Source organism: Leptinotarsa decemlineata, unplaced genomic scaffold (assembly GCF_025532065.1).
Source record: "Leptinotarsa decemlineata unplaced genomic scaffold, Ldec_3_MD MMD2_tig00000010_RagTag_RagTag, whole genome shotgun sequence".
NCBI lineage: Eukaryota > Metazoa > Arthropoda > Insecta > Coleoptera > Chrysomelidae > Leptinotarsa > Leptinotarsa decemlineata.
This window is the reverse complement of record NW_027412538.1, coordinates 2,331,696-2,352,455: the sequence shown is the minus strand read 5'-3', so window position 1 is coordinate 2,352,455 and position 20,760 is coordinate 2,331,696. Positions and strand designations below refer to the sequence as shown.

Genomic DNA, 20,760 nt, shown 5'->3' with positions numbered 1-20,760 from the left:
ATTCTGAATGAAGAAACATATCACCAGTTTTTAATGTCGATTTGATTTTCGAAGACTAGTAGAATGATCTACCTTTAGTTAACTATAACAACATCTGGTTTCAACATTATGGTGCTCCACCGCAAATTACCAGACGAGTATCTTATTACCTGACTGAAAGATTAGGTTCTAAATGGATAGGGAACAATGGGCCGATGAGGTGGCCAGCAAGGTCTCCAGACTTGAGTGTTATAGATACATTCACATGAGATACACTGTAAAATAGAGTTTATGGTCAGAGGGAATATCAAAATATTGAGGACCTTCAACATATCATTGTTAGAGAGCTCGGAAAATTGAGGAGGGAAATCAATCGTGCAGTGAAAATTATTCGAAAAAAAGCACTGCATTTTGAGCATTTGCTGTGATTTACTTTCGTCTTTACATTTAAGTTAATTATTGTTTTTTTTAATGTTCTATTTTCATTGAAAAGGACACAATGTCTAATTTACCTCATTTACACCTCATTTATCAAATTTTGATTGTTGATTCTGCCTCCATATTTTTTTATTGGCTTTTCAAACGATCCAAACTCGGAATAGAAGTTTAAATACATTTCCGATGTCCTAACACTGTTTCTATCGTATTTGTACTTAAATTGTATCATATCTCTTTTTTCTTCATTCGTGGAAGCCATTTTTCGCAAAAAATTCAATGACTTGTACAATAACAAAATGTCATTGAGTGTAACAAATTGAAAATCAAATTTAGAAACATCAAAGTCAAAACCTATTATGATGAGAAATAATGTTTTTCAATATCTCCAATTTGTCGGAAAAAATGATAACTTATGATACATCATTAAAGAGGCAAAATCTGTTTATATTCAAAACGAGCGCCCATAAGAAAAAATAAAGTTCATGATGGTGGCCGGAAGACGAAACGTCGTATAGCAAATCTGAAAACACCCTTATGTAGCAGGAAAAAAATAGCGATGAAGAAGTGCAATTTATTTTCGAATCCTTCGAAAAATGAAGCCAGAAAAAAAAACATTCTCCGAAATTTCTGTTTTTTTCGGATATCTCCGGATATACTCAGAATTTCAGAAGTTTCTCAGCAGCATATTGTTAGTCAGGTAAATGCGTAACTTTGACCCAATTTTACCATCTTCGCACTCTCATAGTTTCCGAGATCCCAATGGTTAGGATCGAATTTGAAACACCCTTCATATTGCCTTGAACCCCTCAAACTAACTTGTGATATTTTCAAAGAATCTCGATTTTGAATAAATGTGATATATTCAAAATGATCATGAAAATATGTGATATATTACTCGACTCTACAACTAAAAGTGGGCCACAAGTTTTATTTTCACTACTAATGGAATAATAAAGTGTGTATGTCACTCACCCTCTCCAAGAAAAGCAATTTCATTTGAAGTCATACCAGTTAACAGTGGTACCTTTGCAAAAGACCCGCTTTTCAGAATATCCATCTTGTTTTTTGTTAGGAAAGCATGCTCATGGTTTTTTTCTATGATAGGAGTGAAAGGTAATCCATCTTCAAGAATATTAGGAAGAGCCTGAAACAGATGCAAAAACTTTTTATTGTTTCATATTTCATGCATGCAATCCAGCATTTTTATGGAGTGCATAAAAAGTAAAGAAATTACCGCAAGAAACGCTCTATTTTGAGCTTTTTTCAGATTATCCAGTTCAACTTCTCGTAATCTCTCAATCAGTTCGGTTGAATTGTTAGTTCTGATTCCAAGATACGATCCGATATCGAATGCTGTTCTTCTGGGATATTTCTGAGTACTAAGCTCACCGCTCATCTGAAAATTCATCAACAAATATATTGAAAGATGATAGATAGAAATGGAACCTCCGACGTGGAATCAATGTATTGAAAATATTTTACCCACACCAGAAAAAAGTACTTTCTCGATGTACGTTTCTTCAACCAAGTTAACATTTTCAGGACATGACTAAAATTGGAGAATGTGGCATAATGGCGTTTTCGGAATGCGGATGAGACCGCATGAAATGGAAATTGTGATAGTAAATGTTCAATGGACTCAGTAACCTCACGGCTAGCCGTGTATTCGATCTGAAACATTTTTACTTCTCAGTGAGTGGGTCCAATATATTAATGAATTGCTTGGTATCTCATTTTGGCTCACTTGAAATGAGAAAGGCAAAGGAATCAGTTCATCATTGCCATAGAAATGAATTGGTCCATTTATTCGCTGTCACAGAGATCTGAATATTTTGTTTATGGTTAGTCAGGCAATCGTGCAGATACCTCAATGAAAATGAGGAGATCCAAACTTCACACTCCTACTATTCTGATATTTCTTATGGAAAGGGTGATCCACTGGTCATTTTGAATGTCGTTGCTTCACCAACTTTGAAAACCGATGAAGGCATTTTTTATATGAGGTATAACGTTCAAGATCATCCATGTAAAAGGAGAGGAATACATCTGGTCTCGGATGATTCTACAGTTTGATCTAGAAACATTAATTGATTTCAGTGCGAAATTACTCACTTGATAAAAGCATTCCACTATTTTCTCGACAACCTCATGAAATAATATAGCTGCTTTGAATTAATAGATCCCAGCCGGATACAGGTTATGAATATTGGTACATTGTCTTGTGTATGTGCAGCAACCAATCAATATGGAATGTGCTGTTCAACCTAGAAACATGACTTGAAGATTCTGTCCTGATTATACCAGTCTTCTCCACGGTTCAGTCTCAACACCATCCAAGCATTCAATTGTGGAGTTCTTCGAATCTGGATTATCGCGTTGGTATGTTCGTTAGGCTCAGGCAGCCTCAGATAGCTCTTCACCAGAAGTTTCAAATCATGGTAGGGCCAGAGTGTCTAGGTTGAGTGTCTCTGGATATTCCTGAATATGCTTTCACGAGGATCGCAATCAGAGATCGGCAGATTCACAAGACTTTTGAAAAGACGAGTAGTTTTATCGTGGAAATCAATATTTTTCGTAATGTTTCTTGTTATCTCCACATGTGACTTTTGATTAGCTGATATAACTGACATTCCATCAGATTAATACTGCTTGGCGGCCAGCAGCACCCTTTAACACACACTGTTATGATTAGTCTGGGGCGCGAAGAACCTATTAGCCAACCGATAATCCACCTCAGGTGTCTGGTGTTGTATTGATGAAATGATTTGAGCTCTCATTTGGTACCAGTTTACAAATTCAATGATTGCGGGATGATAGATGTCCTCTTCTGAAAGAAGTGGAATTTATTTTATTCCTTCTTTTTTGCTTCTCCTCGAGAATTAATTTCATTGGTGTAGCTGTTAATATTTCAGACATTCCCTTGGTACATTTTCTAGTTTTTTGTTTTCCAGAATATGACGGAATGGTGAAAGTTCTGCAATGCTGACTTCGTCCTTTGTTAAAGCACTTATCACTTTCGAATTTCGTTTAGGACAGGATTGGGGTATATTTGGAACGTTGGAAGTTGACGTGCCGGGATCAGGCTGATTTGTGAATTCCAAATCATCAGATACAGTAGGCAAATATTGACTAGCAGCTCCAAAAATCATCTTTGGTGAATTTATCTAGATTGAATGGGTGGATTCCAGATGAGTTGTAACCTGATATAGCTTTTTCCATTATCGCAATTTCAACGTAGGCATTTTTAAATATTTCTGCCAAATCTGGGAAAGTTATTTTCTCTTGCTTGCCAGTTTTCAAAAAAATATCGCACTCCTTATTGAAAGCGCATTTGAATGGGCCGAAAAATGAAGTATCGAGAGATTGTAAGCGGTGGGAGGTATGTGGCGGTATTGACAACATATCAATTCCATCAACTTTGCAATAGTTATAAATCGGAATGGATATATGGCTATAATGGTTGTCGAGCACCAGGAGAATACGGTTTGCTTTATTTGAATTTACATGCAATTTAAAATGCTGTAACCACTGAAGAGAACATTTTTCGTCTCTCCAGCCATTATCGGTAATGGCATAAATTCCCTCTAGTGGTCCATTTTTCTTCAAAGTAGGAGACATTCGTTTCCGCGGAAATATTAGGAGCAGTGGAATAAAGGTCCCAGAAGCACTCATTGCGCATATGACAAGTATGTTCTTTCTACGTTCCCCAGATATTTTTGATCCAAATTGTTTTACGCCCTTTGGTCCCAGTTGCTCAGTTGGCTTCTGAACAGTTGAAATCCCAGTCTCGCCGTTCCAACCACAGCTGAGAAGATAGAGGGTATTCCTAGTTTTGGACCAGATCTGTTGTTGCGCGCTCTCAGTGTTGAATGATCTGGTAACCTCCCGAATTTTTCTACAAGAATCTATTGCCTCCAATAGATTGCCTTTCAACCAGCGATATTTGTTTCTTTCACGTACTTGTTAGGCATCTGAAACAACAATATAGGCAAACAATATGGGTATGAAACAAATGTATTGATGGTTTCGGTATTATGCGGGTAATGGTATGCCAATGAGGGTAGTCTTACGCAACCACGTATTATTACCCAATTTACGCCATTTGTCTTATGAGCTATTTGAACAAATTATTGGTCGATATTGCCATGAAATATATACGGCATTTGGATCAGTAGGGGCCAGTTCATTAATGAAAAAAAAATAGAGAAACTTTGAAATCACAATGTAATTCTTACCTTTACTTGAATCACGCACAAATGCTATAACAAAAATGCCGAAAACTAAAAATGGTCCATATCAAATGAGCAAAAGCGTAGAACTAAAACGTACCGCAACAAAGTTGTTGAAATACGTATGTGCCATGAGTGTATCCAATTAGCACCGACATTCAATGATTGCTTGGTGATACAGCGCCATGCGTACCATTGCCGCTGCGTGTCATTCCCCGCCATTCCCCTAGCATGAGGTGTGTGGCACGTAACGTCGTCCTATTGAAACTACATGTCGTTGGTGTCTAAATCATCCAAATCAAGACAAAACGGTAGGTATTCATCGATCTATAGTGATCGAGGCCGATAGTGATGGCCTGGACAAGGTCGTTCTCAAAGAAATATGGACCAATGACGCCCGAATCCACACCAAACAGTGACTTTTTCGGGATGCTTTGAACGCTCCCATATGGATTGGTGTCGTCAGAAATTCGACAATTATTTCTATGTTCTCAACCACTTTTATTTGTAACTTACGTTACTGCAGTTTCGTCCCACAAGGACATTTTCAATCGTATACATTAAAAAAAAATGGTAAAAAACATAGAAAGTATCGCTTTTCTTAATTATGATCTCCTACCACGTAGTAACGGCTAAATCTATCAATTCATCGACAATTCTGTTTATTCACGTACCCATTCATCCAGAATTGGGCCTCATCATTGGATATGATTTTTCGATGGAAATCAGAGTCAGTTGCTAACTGCTCAAAAACACATTCAGAGAACACATGTCGTTATCTGTGGTCGTTTATCTTCAGTTCCTGGGTAAGTTGAATTTTGTATGGGTGCAGTCTCAAGTCACGACGCAAAATTCCCCAAGATGTGCCCTTCGAAAGGCCGAGTTCCAGTGAGCATGCTCTCAGAGACAGTAGACTCGGTAGATCTTGCGTTTCGTCAACGTACAAGTGTTGGTTGATCGTTCACTGAACCAGTGTACTCAAATTTATCCACCACACTGAGAATAGTCCTCTTAGTAGGACGATTACGGCGACCGTAAAATGGGCGGAGCGCGCGGTACATTGCCCGAACAGAACACCTATTTTGATAAAACAATTTTATTATTTGCACGTGTTGTTGAATGCCTTATCTGTCCATGAGGATTTGACAAAACAAACTGAATAAATGACATTTAATTCGATAGATGTAGCTTCATCAAGAAAGCCGTTATCAATTGTCAGAGTTTAGAATTCTCTATTGGAAGACCCTGTAGATCGAATATGTTATACATACCTCTCCGCTCAATCCTATAACACCACAGTACAGTCCCCAACTTTTTGGGTAAATCATTTGGTATAGAGCGCTCGCACTCCCGGAACTATGTCCGGCCATTGTTACTTTTTTGCTATTGCCTCCAAAATTTTCGATATTCAAATTAACCCATTCAAGAGCTGCGAATTGATCCTTCAGACCATAGTTGCCGTAAGAGGCTTCGTCTTCCGTACTGAGAAAACCTAAAAAAAATTACTGTAACTATACCGCTGTGTTTTTTTAATTTTTTTTATGAGATTCAAGAATCAGTAAGCACGTGCTTACGTTTTGTGATTTTCCAAAGTTTTTCTTATGAATTCTTTGCGTTTAGATGCAAGAAGACTATTCATCAACTATTTTGTTTTGAATCAATATTTTTCAATCTGAATCCCAAAAGTTCGGTTATCTTTTGTCGCTCATTCAGTATAACGGAGTACTTTACATCTTAGTACATGACTCCAACTCATTTTCTTCTCCGGGAGAAGGAAATATTCTGGTTCTGGTGCAGGTGTTTTCAGTCGCAGACCCAGGACAGAGATATCTACCTTCCTAGGAACATATGCGACTGTATTTCAAGTGGAAATTTACGTTATTGAATTGTGTGCGGAGAGATAAGAAGAATCCAACTCCATACACAAGTCAATAAAAATATTGTCGGAAAGTCAAGCGGCGTTGAAAGCTCTTGGCTCCTACCGAGCAACGTCTAAATTGGTAGCAAAATGCCAAAAACAACTCTCCTCGATAGCAAGATTCAACAGATTGTCTCTGGTCTGGATTCCTGGCCATACTGACCTGGAAGGCAATGAGGCTGCTGACTCCCTTGTATAGGAGGGTGCTGCAAGCAGCTCCATCGGACCAGAACTTGACATTGGCATCGCTTTAGGTTTTGCCAAACAAACATTGAACACCTGGATGGCAAGAAGAATTATAGACGTCTGGCAGAATATTCCAGGATTGGCTCACTTCAAGGGGTTCATTATTCCTTCGAAACTTGATACCAAACAGTTGTTGGACTACAGTAGGGATGATTTACAATGTTCAACAGACCTTCTGACAGGTCACTGTCAATTGAATAGTCATATGCAGAGACTCGGACTGTCGGAAGACAGTGTGCAAACTTTGTGCCTACTCCGCTGGAGACTGAATCAGGTTTTTAGAATTCGGCAGAACCGTACTCTTACCATCTGACCTGACTACTACTCACCATACAAACTAATCGGCTTCGTTAAGAAGCTGGGTTTATTTGGTCGAGTGTAAATCGATGCACAGTAAACACTGCAGGCAGATCCAATACTAGGAATGCCCGTGGATAACACAGTTCTGCAGTACAACTTTCAAAAAGATTTCAAAATCATCATACCAAATAGAGAGGACTGGCAAAACGGCTCACCGGTAAAAGCGGAAGGAACTTAGTATACAGATGGCTCAAAGACTCAAGAAGGAGTGTGAGCCGGTATATATGGAGGCAGAGCAAAGACGAAAATCGCACTCAGCCTCGGACATAATGCAACTGTGTTCCAGGTAGAAGTAGCGGCCATCGAACACTGTATAGAAGAAATAAACAGGCAGAAGCCAGGTGGCAGCTAAGGTGCTCAGCTCATTTCAAGTCTTCTCAAGACTAGTGGAAAGCTGCCTGAGCGCACTCAAGGAGCTAAATACCCAAAATAGGGTCACTTCAGCTTGGGTACCTGGCTCATCCAAGGCTATGATCGGCCCAGAACCCTTCTGCTGGGTAGCGGAAGCATGTATAAAGGCATCCTCAAATTGTCTATATATATGCGTATTGCATTTGTAGCATCTGACTTTGTGTTCTGTTCTATTTGTATTTTGTAGGGTTCATCAAACACAAACCTGGGTACAATTGCATCACTGGTTGCCTTCCGTAGAGGTTGCGCAGTGTGCGCTTCTCACCACAGGCTGAGCCTCAACTGACCCATTCCTACTTCGAGGTTTACACTAGCCGTGTGCATCCGTAACATGGTCATTAACACAACCTTCTTTACGTACAGGTCCAGAGGGGACAGACCGGTAATTAATTCCATTGCCGCGGTTGGTGTTATTCTCATGACTCTTGTGATGTTCAAACAAGTCAATCGTTGTATTTGATATAATTTTTGGATGGCCGTTGCTTGTAGAACTTTCGGGGAGGGATCAATCCCCCTTGATCCCCCCCTGGCTAAGGCCTTGCCAGTCCAGCTTCTCTTTGTATGTAGATGTGCAATGGTGGAAGTCCGAGTAGGACCTCAAGTGCTGCAGTTGGGGTCGTTCTCATGGCTCATGCTACAATTAGGCACAAATGTAAGACAATGTGCAAAATCAAAGAAAACAAATAAACCAACACGTAGTTGAGAAAGCGAGCTGATAAAAACTGGGAGATGAATTACTATCATGTTAATTAAAAAAAAAATCCAAAATTTATTGAAAAACTCTTGATAAAGGACTCTGAATTGTTGGTATTGTATATTTGAAATGATGGAATGTTGGAAAAAAATAGTAATTTCTATACATTAAGATAATAGAATTGACAACTTACCATAAACATTTTGATGTGTAATATCATAGCCCTTTTACAATATGACAATAAATAATGCTTCAAAATCAGTAACTCACCGAACATTCCACCTCTGTAGTTGAAATTGACAATAATCAAATCATGCTCAATTAGATATTGGGGATTATACAATTCTGCAGTTCCTTCAACAAAAGCACCACCGTAGATGTAGAAAATTACCGGGTAATTGCTTTCATTGGGCTTTTTCTGTAACATACGGAATATTCACAATGTTGATGAATTATGTATAAATAAGTACTGTTTCTAAACACTACAACTGATACATTTTTTTCGAAATGGCGACCTAGTTGGCGTCTTCAGGATTTGGAGTACACTGACTCCCAACTCCAATAATGATCTCTATTCATGTTTGTTTGAAGGTGATTAACAATGTTTCATGTCGAATTTCATTATTTCGGACTTCCATTGTATGAATTAATGGATGTAGCCGTTACTACGTGGTAGGAAATCATGATGAAGAAAAGAGAAGTGAAACTTTCTATGTTTTTTACCACTTTTATTCATAACTAACGTTACTACAGTTTCATCTTATAAGGACATTTCCAAACTTGTACATTGAACTAACAATGGTTGATTACATTAGCCCTTATATAGCACCAATGTAGGTAATAATAGAGGTACTTGGCTTGATTGAGTACTACATTATTATGTTTTATTTTGTACACCACATTTTTCAGAAATCTCCAAAACTTAGAATCTAGAGGTGTCATGTCTGGTAAATGAGGTGGCCACTTAATAGGACCATTTGTGTCAATCCATCTGTTTCCAATACGGTTTCGCAATATTCTTTTCACGCCACTGAAATTATGTGCTGGTGCTTCATACTGCTGAAAATAGATCATCAGACGAGCCTCCAGATCAAAATTATCAAAAAACTCTTCCAACACTCCTATTAAGAAATCAATCTAAGGACCGTTCAAAGAACCATGGTAAAAAAATGTACCGATAATTCTGCCTCTAAATAGACCACACCAAACATTGATACTAAATCGTATTTGCAGCTTATCGTATACGCACCTTAACCCGGCGTCACCCAGGTGAAAAATCTTTACAGTATCACCCAGGTGGGGTCTGATGTACCCCAAAATTAGAAATACGAGGAAAAAATAATAACATCAGGATTTTCTCAGGTTTGTACGTTTGTATTCAGATGTATTTACTTCATAAATAAAAATGGAAACATTTTATGATGAGTTTAATTCTTAAGATATCATCAGAAAAGTCAAAATGGTGAAATTCTCACGGGCAAAAAACATGACAACTCCGAAAACTGTAGAAAAAATAAATAACTCTCAATTCAGTAAGAATTTATGGAAAACGAATATCGCGAATGTTCAAACTATCACCTATCAAAAAGAAATCATGTGGTTTATGATCAAACAAAAAAGTTATTCATTTCGCAAGTTGCAACAAATTTGGCAGTAAAAAATTAGGTGATCCAAACAAATAAATCTTCCGCATGCGTCACAGGTGTGATTCGATTTTCTGTCGGTATTTCTGGGACAATCCTGACATCTTCCTCGTCCGGTGCGTTGTTTTTTAGCTGGTGGAGGCTCTTTTTCACCTAACACACCGTAAATCTTGAGGCGTAGGTCTTTCGAAATTCGCGGATTATTCTTTCTTGCTTGAAAAGTTGGTTCCACTAGTGCAAGGCCCAGTTCTTCGAGGAATAGCCGTCGTTTTTTAGAAATATCATTAGTATTGGCTCTGTAGATTATCTGGCTATTTATTCCAGCTGAATCCATCAGAGAGAAAAAAATTCTTAGCGGCCACCGTCTGCAGTTACGCGCTACACTATAACTTCCTGATAATTCGTCCACTGTATCTACTCCTCCCTTCGTGAAATTATAGAAACTGATGATTTCTGGTAGTTTCTTGTCAGCAGTGGATTCATCGATCGTGTCACTGTGATGAAGGGAGGAGAGAAGAATCACATTCTTGCCTTTCTTTGGTACATAAGAGACTATTGTATTATGTTTTTGGAATGCAAACATTGATGACTTTGGTTGTCTATTCTTTATCTGCAAAAAGGGTGATGGAATTTGTTTTTTGTTCTTCCTAAGAGTTCCCACTGATGTCAAACCATATGTCTCACGCAAGATATTCACTAGTTCATAAGAGGTGTACCAATTATCAAAAGTGATATTGCGATGACTCCCAGAAATCGGTGATACAAGTCGTTGTACTATGTCGATAGGTTTATTGCTCACTTGATATACACCGTCAGGCTGAGTTCCTACATACACTTCCAAATTGTAGACATAAAATGTGCGAGCGTCTACCATTGCCTGGATTTTGATTCCATATTTGGCAGGCTTATTAGGAATGTATTGGCGAAATGAACAACGACCCCGAAAAGATTCCAATTTCTCATCAATTGTCATATACTGTCCTGGTGTATATGCTTCTTGACAGTTTGAAACGAACTTTTCAAACACTGCCCTTATAGCGGCAAGTTTATCCACTTGAAGTCTTTCTTGCCTATTTTCAACGTGATCAAAACGCAGTCATAGTAGTAGGAATGAAAATCTATTGAAAGCCATAACGGTTCGGAAAATGTCAATACCAGTTCCATTTGTTCGCCAGAGATCTCGCAGATGGCGATGCCCACTTCTGTACACGCCAGCAAGATAAAGAAGACCAAACGATGCCTTCATTTCGATAACATTGGTTTCGCCGCAATAGTACTTCTCTTTATAAGCTGTGGTTTTTCGACGTATCATAATATTGGTACACTCGGTGATACTCTCAATCATTATAGGATCAGAAAAGAGATACCAGCAGTCTAATGCAGTTTTCTTATCTTTGGCACACAACTTGGACCCTGGTAATTGTGAAATTATATTCTCTGATCTTGTTCTCACCTTGTCATTAGCATGATGTTTTTTCCATTTTGTCGAGTCCTTACACAAATAAAACGAACTTGGAATGCTCTGGTCATCAGTGTCTTCTGTGACAGTTTCTTCACATTCACTATCGGAATGGTAACTTTGGACACTAAAGTGATCAACCTCTTCATCATCACTCGAATCCACAAAATCTCCATCGTCATCTTCTTCTTCTTCCCAGAGTGCCAAAAGCTGCTCTTGCTCTTTCTCGTAATGAGACATCCTACGGAAATAATTGCATTCAGATATTACCATTATTTATACCAAAATCAACTCTTACCTATAAAAATAAATGTATAACTTGATAACACAGGTGGGGCTCCTGTGACCCCAGCGCTGTTTGCGGCACTGCTACTCTGTCAGTAGCTGACTGAAGACTGCACTCGCGCCAGAATATCACAGAATGGAGTTTTTTGGGAAGCTATAGGCAACCAATGAACCGTGCGTGCATTCGATTTGAAATGCCAGTGATTTAAAATTTGTATGGCCATGTGAGACCCCACCTGGGCGACGCCGGGTTAACGGTGTACTGGTAGACGAACATTGTTTTCTATACATTCCCATGTCACAGTCAAACAGAATTTGCATTATTTTCAGTTCTGTGCCTGAGCACAGGTGTGAGCATCATATTTGCTCAATTTGTTTGCTATATGCTCTCCAAAACCACTATATTAATTTATCCTTTTTTCACCAGCATCACGTATGATCTGTTGAGCCCTTCTTAAGCATGCAAGCAGCATGCACAGTGGTTAATGCAGTGAAATATGAACAAGGACAGCCAATCCGCCAAACGTTGCCTTGCTTTCATTTAATTCTGAATGAACAAATATATAATTTCAGATTGAATATTTTCTTATAATTTCAGATATGCTTGATATTGGTGAATTATTATAATATATCAACTTCGGAAAAAAGTGTTTCATAATGAATATTTCGTTTAATTTTTTTGGTTGTGCATTTATTGAACTTTTCATAGAGTTGAAACATAATGTATCATTATGATGTTTCAGTTCCAAAATTCAAACATGTAATGAATAAGTACATAATGAACTTTGATTTTGTACAAATATTTCAGTAGTATACAGAACGAAGCTACGGTTGTTTTCTATACACTTCGATAAGTGACCAAAACGAATTGCTGAACTCACCCTGATAGGTGTGTAAACATTGATATATAAACAGTCTTCAGTACCATGTGTTTGGAAAAGATCGCCAATGAATCTGAGCTGCGTCTCTACACATCCAGATTGCATTTTTGTTACGTCTAAGACCCCTGTCCATCGTTGTACTGGTTGTGGGGCCTGAAAGTTGAAAAAGAAAAAAAATTCAGCACTATTCGATTCTGAACTGACTAGAATTATATATAAACAAACGACATACTAACATATATCAATATAATGAAGTGCAGTCGTAAATAGTTCACCCCTCTTAACTTATGAACGAGACAATCTGACCTTATGGAGGTCAGACAAAATTTACGTGAGACAGCGTTATTTTTAGGAAAGAAATACAATATCGTTTTATCAAACGTTGCCGAGAAGGCCAATAATACTTCATGTTTCAAAATAGAAGGGGCGTTCTTGTGATATCTCGTTTGAAACGTATTTCAATTTTCTCTCCGATTTCAAAAAATCGAATTTATTCGTTTCTGAGTAGTGAGCAGTTTGATATTGATTTCAAAAATCTGCAAAAATGATAAATGTCCCAGTTTCAGAAAAAATGTGACCTGAAGCCGCATCTTCGGGATGCTTTTCATTCTCTTCACATTCGCAAACTCCGTTATAGGCAATCTTTTCTGATTTTGAGTTTCAAAATGAGCTATGGTTGTGTTTCATACTCTTTCGGTGACACGTTTTACCACAAAAAATATCCAGAGGTGTTATTTCAGGAAATCTAGTGGGCTATTCTGAGGTATCACGTCTGCCTTTCTGCCTGTTCGGACAAACCCGCCAAATGTGATGGCGAGCCCGCCTCTATGCGCACAAACTCATTTACAATGTACCCCCACTACACTTCTTGCAAGACACTTATGCTCTGTACAGAGGTGTATCATTACTTGTTCTTCAATGCTGTTGGCGTTTGGCATTGTCTGAATAATTTGTGTTGTTCCTGAAAGAAATGTCATCGTCCAACAAAAAATCAGTCATCACGGGTCAGGCACGTGAAATGATTTTTAAAGTGTTCAATTATTTTGAAAGTGTTGAATGTGAGTCGGATACGTTATCAAATGTGAAAAATTGAACATCTCTACATACAGGTAACATTAAATACATCCAAACAATAACTATTTCATTACGAATCTTTAATTTTTATTAGGTATTTGAATAAGAACCTTCGAAAATTTGGTTAGAAAAGGGGAGCAACCAATTTCTGCAAATAACGGAAAAGTGAAATTTTCCACAGCAAGAAAGAAGCAGCCTAAAAGAGCACCAGTAACTGATATTCCCGAGTATGAGTATTCCAATATCAAACAGATTATTTACGACTTCCATAAGACGGAAGGATATCGTATTACGGTAAAAAAGTTTCAACACAAAATAATGACGTTTTAGGAATTGTGGCTTTCGAAATATTTCTTCATTGAATTTCGAATCAAATAGATTTCAAATGGAGAAGGACTGAAAATAATACAAAAATTTCTATAGAGAAAATGGACATTGGAGCATTATTCACAAAAAATCAGTTATTTTCATAGTCAACAACGACCAATTGTGTTTTTTGATGAAACATATCTTCATAGTGGACATACATCTTCCAAGAACTGGGCGGATGAATCAACCAAAAGGTTAACAAGGATAACTATAATGAAACAATTTCTAAAACGGTAAAATAGGAATGTTTTTTGCGTTGGGGTATCGTTTTATCGAAATAGGTTCCAAATCGAGAAGAACTGAAAATAATAGAAAAATTTCAATAGAGAAAATGGACATTAGAGCATTGAGGAACAAGTATTTACAAAAATCAGTTATTTCCGTAGCCAACAGCGACCAATTGTGTTTCTTGATGAAACCTGTCTTTCAATCAATCAATCAAAATATACATTATTGTCGAAAAAACTCTTGTTTTGTTGACAAAGTAGAATGTACACGTATAGAAATACACACAATTATGTAAAATATAAATAAAATGAAATGAAAATAAAAATCAAATTATTATATTAACAAGTAAGTGTCTTTAAGGCGAAACAGTGTCCCATGTAAGTGCAATTTATTACCATTCTTCCAAAGTAGAACTCATGTGAATGATATCTTATTTTTATTCCACAACGAATGTTTTAAATACAAACTGAGTGAAGAAAAGTATCTTCTGTATAATTCGGTGTTCATATAGAAGTATTTGTTTCGGAAGAATTTTTTTCTTTCGTGTAATTCAATGTTTATATGAAAGTAGCTGTTTCAGGACGACTTTCTTTCAGTTTGTGTCTGAAAGTTACTTCTTTGTATGATCTACACATCCATGTATAGAGTTACTTATTTTGAAATTGATTACTTCCTTCCAAAAACTTTCTTTCCCAAAAAACAGTATTCAAACATATACATTTATCAATTATACATTTTATTCAATAGAATAAGTATCAATGGATAAATAAAATATCAATCATAAGATGTTATTTGAACATTCTGTCAATTTTATATTTTCAACAGTCTAATTGAGTATGCTATATAGTACCCGCAATAAATTACAGATGACAGTTCACAATTTCACTGGAAGTTGTCATTGTAAAATTCTTGCAAACTATAATAGGGTCTGCTCGCGAGAAGTGTTTTTGTGTATTTTCTAAAGCTGTCAATACTATCGTGGCTATTTCTAAAATGAGACGGTAAGTGATTATACATTTCAACACTGTTATAGAAAATGGGATCCTTTATTAGGGATGAAGAAGGCAATAATAATTTAAAATTATTTTTAGATTTTAGGCGAGTGCTATGATACGAAGAAATATATTCAAATTTTGACCTATGTTCGTGTATAAGACACGCAGTTTCCATTACAAAGAGAACCACAACTGTCAATATATTTTTTTTCTGTATCCCATATGTCTCATTCCATCAACACAACATCGAGTGATCCCAAGATCATACACAGAGAGAAACATTGGTGTAGGAGAAAATTCAAGGAAGCCGCATACATGCTGTCCAACAACATATTCAGCCAAGCTGGCGTAGAGATACGCAACATATGGAAACCCATCATTAAGCGAAAAATGGCCAACTCCAGCCAAACGGTCATCTCCCACTAAACCAGTGAAGCGAAAAAAATTGAAAGCGGGGATAAGTGAAAGTACTTAAACGACCTATAAATAGTCATCTCTCGGAGGAATCAGTCCAGTCATCACCCAAAGAAGATTATAGATACTAACAATCGAAACGTCGTGAATTAACGTGGCTTGGAATCCCTTAATTTTTCATTTCATTTTCATTTTTATTTCTTTATTTTCTGTTCAATCGTTCTATTTTTACTTGTATTTAGGAATCGTGTTAGGAATCACACGTTAAAAGGTAAGACCTCGTTAGTCTTTAGCTCGTACAAGTTTCTCAACTTCTGAGAGTTGTCGTTTGTATGGGGGCGACAGCTGATTAACGGAAAAACTGATTTTGAACAGATTTTTTAAACATATTTTATTTCACTTTTATTTCATTTCAGGTTACTTTTGCTCAATATAATTGTTATTTTCTCCTATTCATTTTCAATTCTTCTTTTTTTAGTTGTTTCAGGGATTTCAAATCATTTTATATATCAGACAATGGAAGTCCGAACTAGTGAAATTCATCATAGAACATTGTCAATCACCTTCAAACAAACGTTTCTATCTATCTGCCATATGCCAATTCCAACAACCCGATATGAAAGTCAGTAGGACAATGAACATCATTGTTCAGTTAAAATATACCTACTCATTTAGTTCTCGTTTTAGTTTTAGTTTTACTAGTAGAAAGGTACCACGTCAACAATCTCTAAAATGTTCAATTCTCGCCCATTGGAAGAAAAAATTGAAGTGATTTTTATTTACGGTGCGACGCGTAACTTTCACGAGACCGAAAGAATTTTCAATGAACGTTTTCCGAAGAAAATATTTAAGAGAATTTGTATCCAAATTCATAACTACCGGTAGTATACATAACAGAAAGCTCCCAGGTCATCCGACCATTCCGGAAAAACAGCAAGTGCAAATAATTGGTGAGATTGTACTAAATCCTGAACAGTCTACTTATTCCGTCGCGAATGTTTGTGAGGTGCCTTTTTCTTCTGTGTGGAGACTTCTGAAGAGAAATAGGTATCATCCATACAAAATTAAAATAGTATACCAATCAACTGAAGATGACCCTGATCGAAGAACAGAATTCTGCTAAATCATGACGGAAACCATTTCAAAGCACCCTACCTATCTCAACAATATTTGTTTTAGTGACGAATGTACATTTTTTCAAACGGCAATGTTCACAGACAAAATAGCCGTAATAGTAGTGACACCAACCATCATGTTTTCCGGGAAACACATACCCAATATCCAGAAAAAATTAACTTTTGGGCAGGAGTATTGGGAAATCATATCGTAGGACCTCTATTTATTGATCAAAATTTAACAGGGGAACTGTATTTGAATATGCTGGAAACTATTGTTAACCCTCTCGTTACTGAAATCGTCGAAGCGAATCCTAATGAATTCGAAATGGATATTGTATTCCAACAAGATGGATCACCACCACATTACTCCAGACAAGTAAGAAACTATTTGGATACTACTTTTTCCGGTCGTTGGATTGACCGTTGAGGTCCTACAGAATGGCCAGCCCGCTCGCCAGATTTGACACCTTTGTATTTTTTTATGGATCTATTCGTGGACGAAACTGACTCTTTCAAAAAATTAAAGGAGGGGGGCATTGAAGAAAAGTACTGTATAATGACTGTGATTGAAGTGAATGGATAATCAGAAAATTATCATATAATCGTTTTCCCATAACAATCTAATTGAAGAATTCATTTATGATCTCACTTTGAATCTCAAGGATTTCAGTGGAGGAGCAGCATACGGTATACCGTAATACCCAATGTAGGATGATCCATGATCCGAGTATACTTGCTTTCCTTGAACCACCCCATTTTTTGTTGACACTTGTAATGTCGAATTCTACAACATTGGAAAGTATTTTCATTCGATACCACAATTTCAAATTGAATGTACTCACGTATTTATTTTTGTCAAGGAAGGCAATACCATGGATCTCCGCAACGAGGGTCATCTGAATAAAAAACCGAACTACACTTATCAAATTCATTGTTTACTGTTCGTTGAAAATTAGCTTTTAGTGTTCAATGATCCAACCTTTACGTGTTCTTTAATCATATTGTTCAAGCAAAAAGTTGCTTACTTAAAATGTATGTGATAAATATGAATACGTTAATTCTTGTAGAATAATTTACGTATACAGGGCTGGCATCTTGGGCAAACGAAACTTCAATATTCGAAAAAGTTTTACTTCGGTCAGTTCGTTATTTCCAATTCGATAACATTTCTTCAGAATAATATGAATTACTTCAACATCACACAAGTCACTAAAGTTCTATATACAGAAACCTTTTTGAGAAATTTCAGCCACATTGTCCCACATAAACACTATTACACTCCGGACACTCGAGTTTATAAACTCCAGATTTCTCCATCATGTCTACTTTACCTTTGGTATTGAAAATAAAATTAGATAACCTAGATGCCACTTTCATATTACTTTTTCTGATTTGTAGGTTTTCTCATCCGTCTGGAAACTCTTAACAGATATCAAAAACTCATTTATTTTTCCTGTCATAGAAATCAAGCAAAGCCCACACGTTCAAAAATGATAATGCTATTTGATTGTACCAAATTACAATCCAATCGCATTCTGATCAAAAACTAATATTTTTGTTACTTCCAAGATTGAGTCATGAGAGAATAATGTTTGAGGTATGCCAATAGTTGAATACGTTAAGAAGAAACAAAACAATTCACGAAAGAACTAACGACAAAACCGTAATTAAAAATTGTTTTCACTGATGATGCTAGTTATTTCAAATGAGACGCTAGAAAAAAGTGGTGTAATGTACCACAGAAATGTGATTTTATGGTTTCATTTGTGATAAAAGAGACAGGTCCGCATTCGAAAAAAATAATGTTAAAATCTGTTTTTTCGTTATCCAGCTATCGCCCCCCTACGAAAGACAACTCTCAAAAGTCGAAATTTGTGCGAGCTAAGGACTAAAGAGGTCTTAACTTTTAACGTGTGATTCCGAACGTGTGATTCTTAACCGTATTGACACAAAACGTTCAATCAACGATTGATCATCAATGCAGAAAATTATTTTCGAAAAAAAACCTTTTTTAAATGCTTTAGTATAGATTTGTTGATTACCTATTAATTCTTGCCAGTGAATATCAATATTATGGATCCAGTTTTGAAAAATCATTATTTGTTTTAAGTTTAAGGCGCTCTAAGAGCGGAGACTGTAGCGATTCACATTGGATTTGAATCGCTGGATAATGAATCTATTTGAAAAAACCTTCTCTGGAAGTTCATTTCACATAAACGCAGTTCTCTAAATGAAAGAGTTCTCAAACAGGTTCTAGGTGTACTGAGTTGAACCTCAAAACGATGAGTAGCCACAGTCCGTCGAGTATTTCAGATATGTACTGCTCTTGGTGGAATCAAGTCACTTGAACACTTCAGGTGGAAACAGCTATAGAAGAGAGACAAATCCCCAACCTTTCTTCGATGTTCCAGACTTTCAAGGTTGCAAGCAATGTTCACGTCTCCAATCAGTGTACCCACATTGTCACAGGTAAACAAAATTCAGGTAATGAAGTCATTGAGGACCATATGCTATTACCAACTGTGGTTGTATGGATATATAAGGGTGTATATTTTTACTATTTCAGTTTATTGTGTTGATTACATAGTGATCATCTAGATATACAATGGACACTAACTGGAGCCCATCTTCCTCCTAGAACGGCCTATGTATCGGATGTAGACTCGATTTTAAGTAGGTCACCTTGTGGCTGAATGGTAGAGATCATCCATTCAGCCCCACTATATGTGAAAAAGTAAAATTCATATTGTTGCCGTTTCAACATCAAACTGAGATAAACTGCTGACAAATCTGTTCGTCACCTACAGGAGATATATCACTTGCTTCTCTTAGCTCTTCCGTACTACTATGTGCTTCAGTATCAGTAATATCTTTCTTTTTGAATTGAATTTCTGTTTGTTGATCGACAACTTCATAATCTGGTTGACTTTTCAGATGACAGATTTCAATTTTCTCATTTCTGAAAATGACATTTCTACTCAAGATAACGTCATTCTTTTCTGGGCCCCAGATTCGATAAACATCCTTATTACCAATATATCCCACTAAAGATCCTTTCATGCTTTTCTTAGCAAATTTTCTTCTCTTTTGCTTGGATATGTGGACAAAACAATCAGTCCCAAAGACCTTGAAATAACTCCCTGTTCCTGTCTACAACTCAATACAAATCTATGATTTCCTGATGATGATTTCTGGGCATTTGTGTTGACCTTTATTTGCTGACTGGTCTTTGCGACGAGAAAAGCTGATTTTTCAGGAGTATTGTCACTACTTCTGTCCTGCAAGTGAAGTTCAACAGTACAAAGTCTTTCTCGGAGAAGAGTGGAGTTTCTTTGGGATTTAGGAACAGATTCCCAGGCATTCATGAATTCGAAGTAATCAGGAGGCATGGTATTTTGAACTCTATTTATGAAAAGTGATTCAGGTAATTCTACTCTATCTTCCTTTTAAGTTTCATCTTGTAATTCTACCCAAAGTTTTTCTAATTTTGCCATATGCTTTGCTACACCATCTGAAGGATCTTTCACTTTCACGCTAAAAAATTCATTGAACAGTCGATCCTGTCTATGCTTTGTTCGTTGTTCGAAAACACTATGTAACTTATTCCACATCTCTTGAGCGGAATTACACATATCAACCACCAACTGTCTTGCCTGAGAGCTCAAACTAAGCTATTGGATTTTGGGCAGTATACTCTAGCTTATTATAAACTGCTAACTGTTTACTATAAGTAGCTTTCTGATCCCCTGATGCCACTGGAGCTGATTCTTCAGGTTTCTGAAGCTTGTATTGCTTCACACGCATGTAGTTGAATCTTCAACTGGAACTTCCAGTCGACCCAATTTGGGCCCATAACCTGTTGAGTTTTAGGTCGAACACAGGATTATTAAACAGTAAATAACTTTAATGAAAATAAATATACAAATCTCAGAAAAAAATAATACAACTAACTTGACAGTGACAACTCTATCAACAACTTTTTTTATCAATAAAACAAAACCTAATACATGGTGATGTAG

General features: G+C 36.8%; 2 protein-coding genes and 1 long non-coding RNA gene across 3 annotated transcripts in view; 1 reads left to right on the top strand and 2 right to left on the bottom strand.

Moving 5' to 3' along the window:
- LOC111513883 (carboxylic ester hydrolase) overlaps nt 1–18,272 on the bottom strand; it is a 37,030-nt gene extending 18,758 nt beyond the window's left edge. Inside the window, exons 1-7 of the mRNA XM_074171258.1 lie at nt 17,584–18,272; nt 17,391–17,525; nt 12,544–12,696; nt 8,546–8,693; nt 5,918–6,138; nt 1,652–1,813; nt 1,390–1,561 (exon numbers count right to left, since the gene is read on the bottom strand). Of these exons, the coding sequence (XP_074027359.1) occupies nt 1,390–1,561; nt 1,652–1,813; nt 5,918–6,138; nt 8,546–8,693; nt 12,544–12,696; nt 17,391–17,525; nt 17,584–17,673 (1,081 nt within the window). The 5' untranslated portion in view covers nt 17,674–18,272. The remainder of the gene's footprint in view (nt 1–1,389; nt 1,562–1,651; nt 1,814–5,917; nt 6,139–8,545; nt 8,694–12,543; nt 12,697–17,390; nt 17,526–17,583) is intronic.
- The window catches only part of Neto (Neuropilin and tolloid-like), an 803,231-nt gene that overhangs the window by 28,926 nt on the left and 753,545 nt on the right, over nt 1–20,760 (top strand). The gene's annotated exons all lie outside the window — the stretch shown is intronic.
- On the bottom strand, nt 9,803–12,532 carry LOC141480790 (uncharacterized). Its single transcript, XR_012464562.1, has 2 exons — nt 11,676–12,532; nt 9,803–11,618 (listed from the first exon to the last, which is right to left on the bottom strand). It is a non-coding gene; the product is annotated as an uncharacterized lncRNA (long non-coding RNA).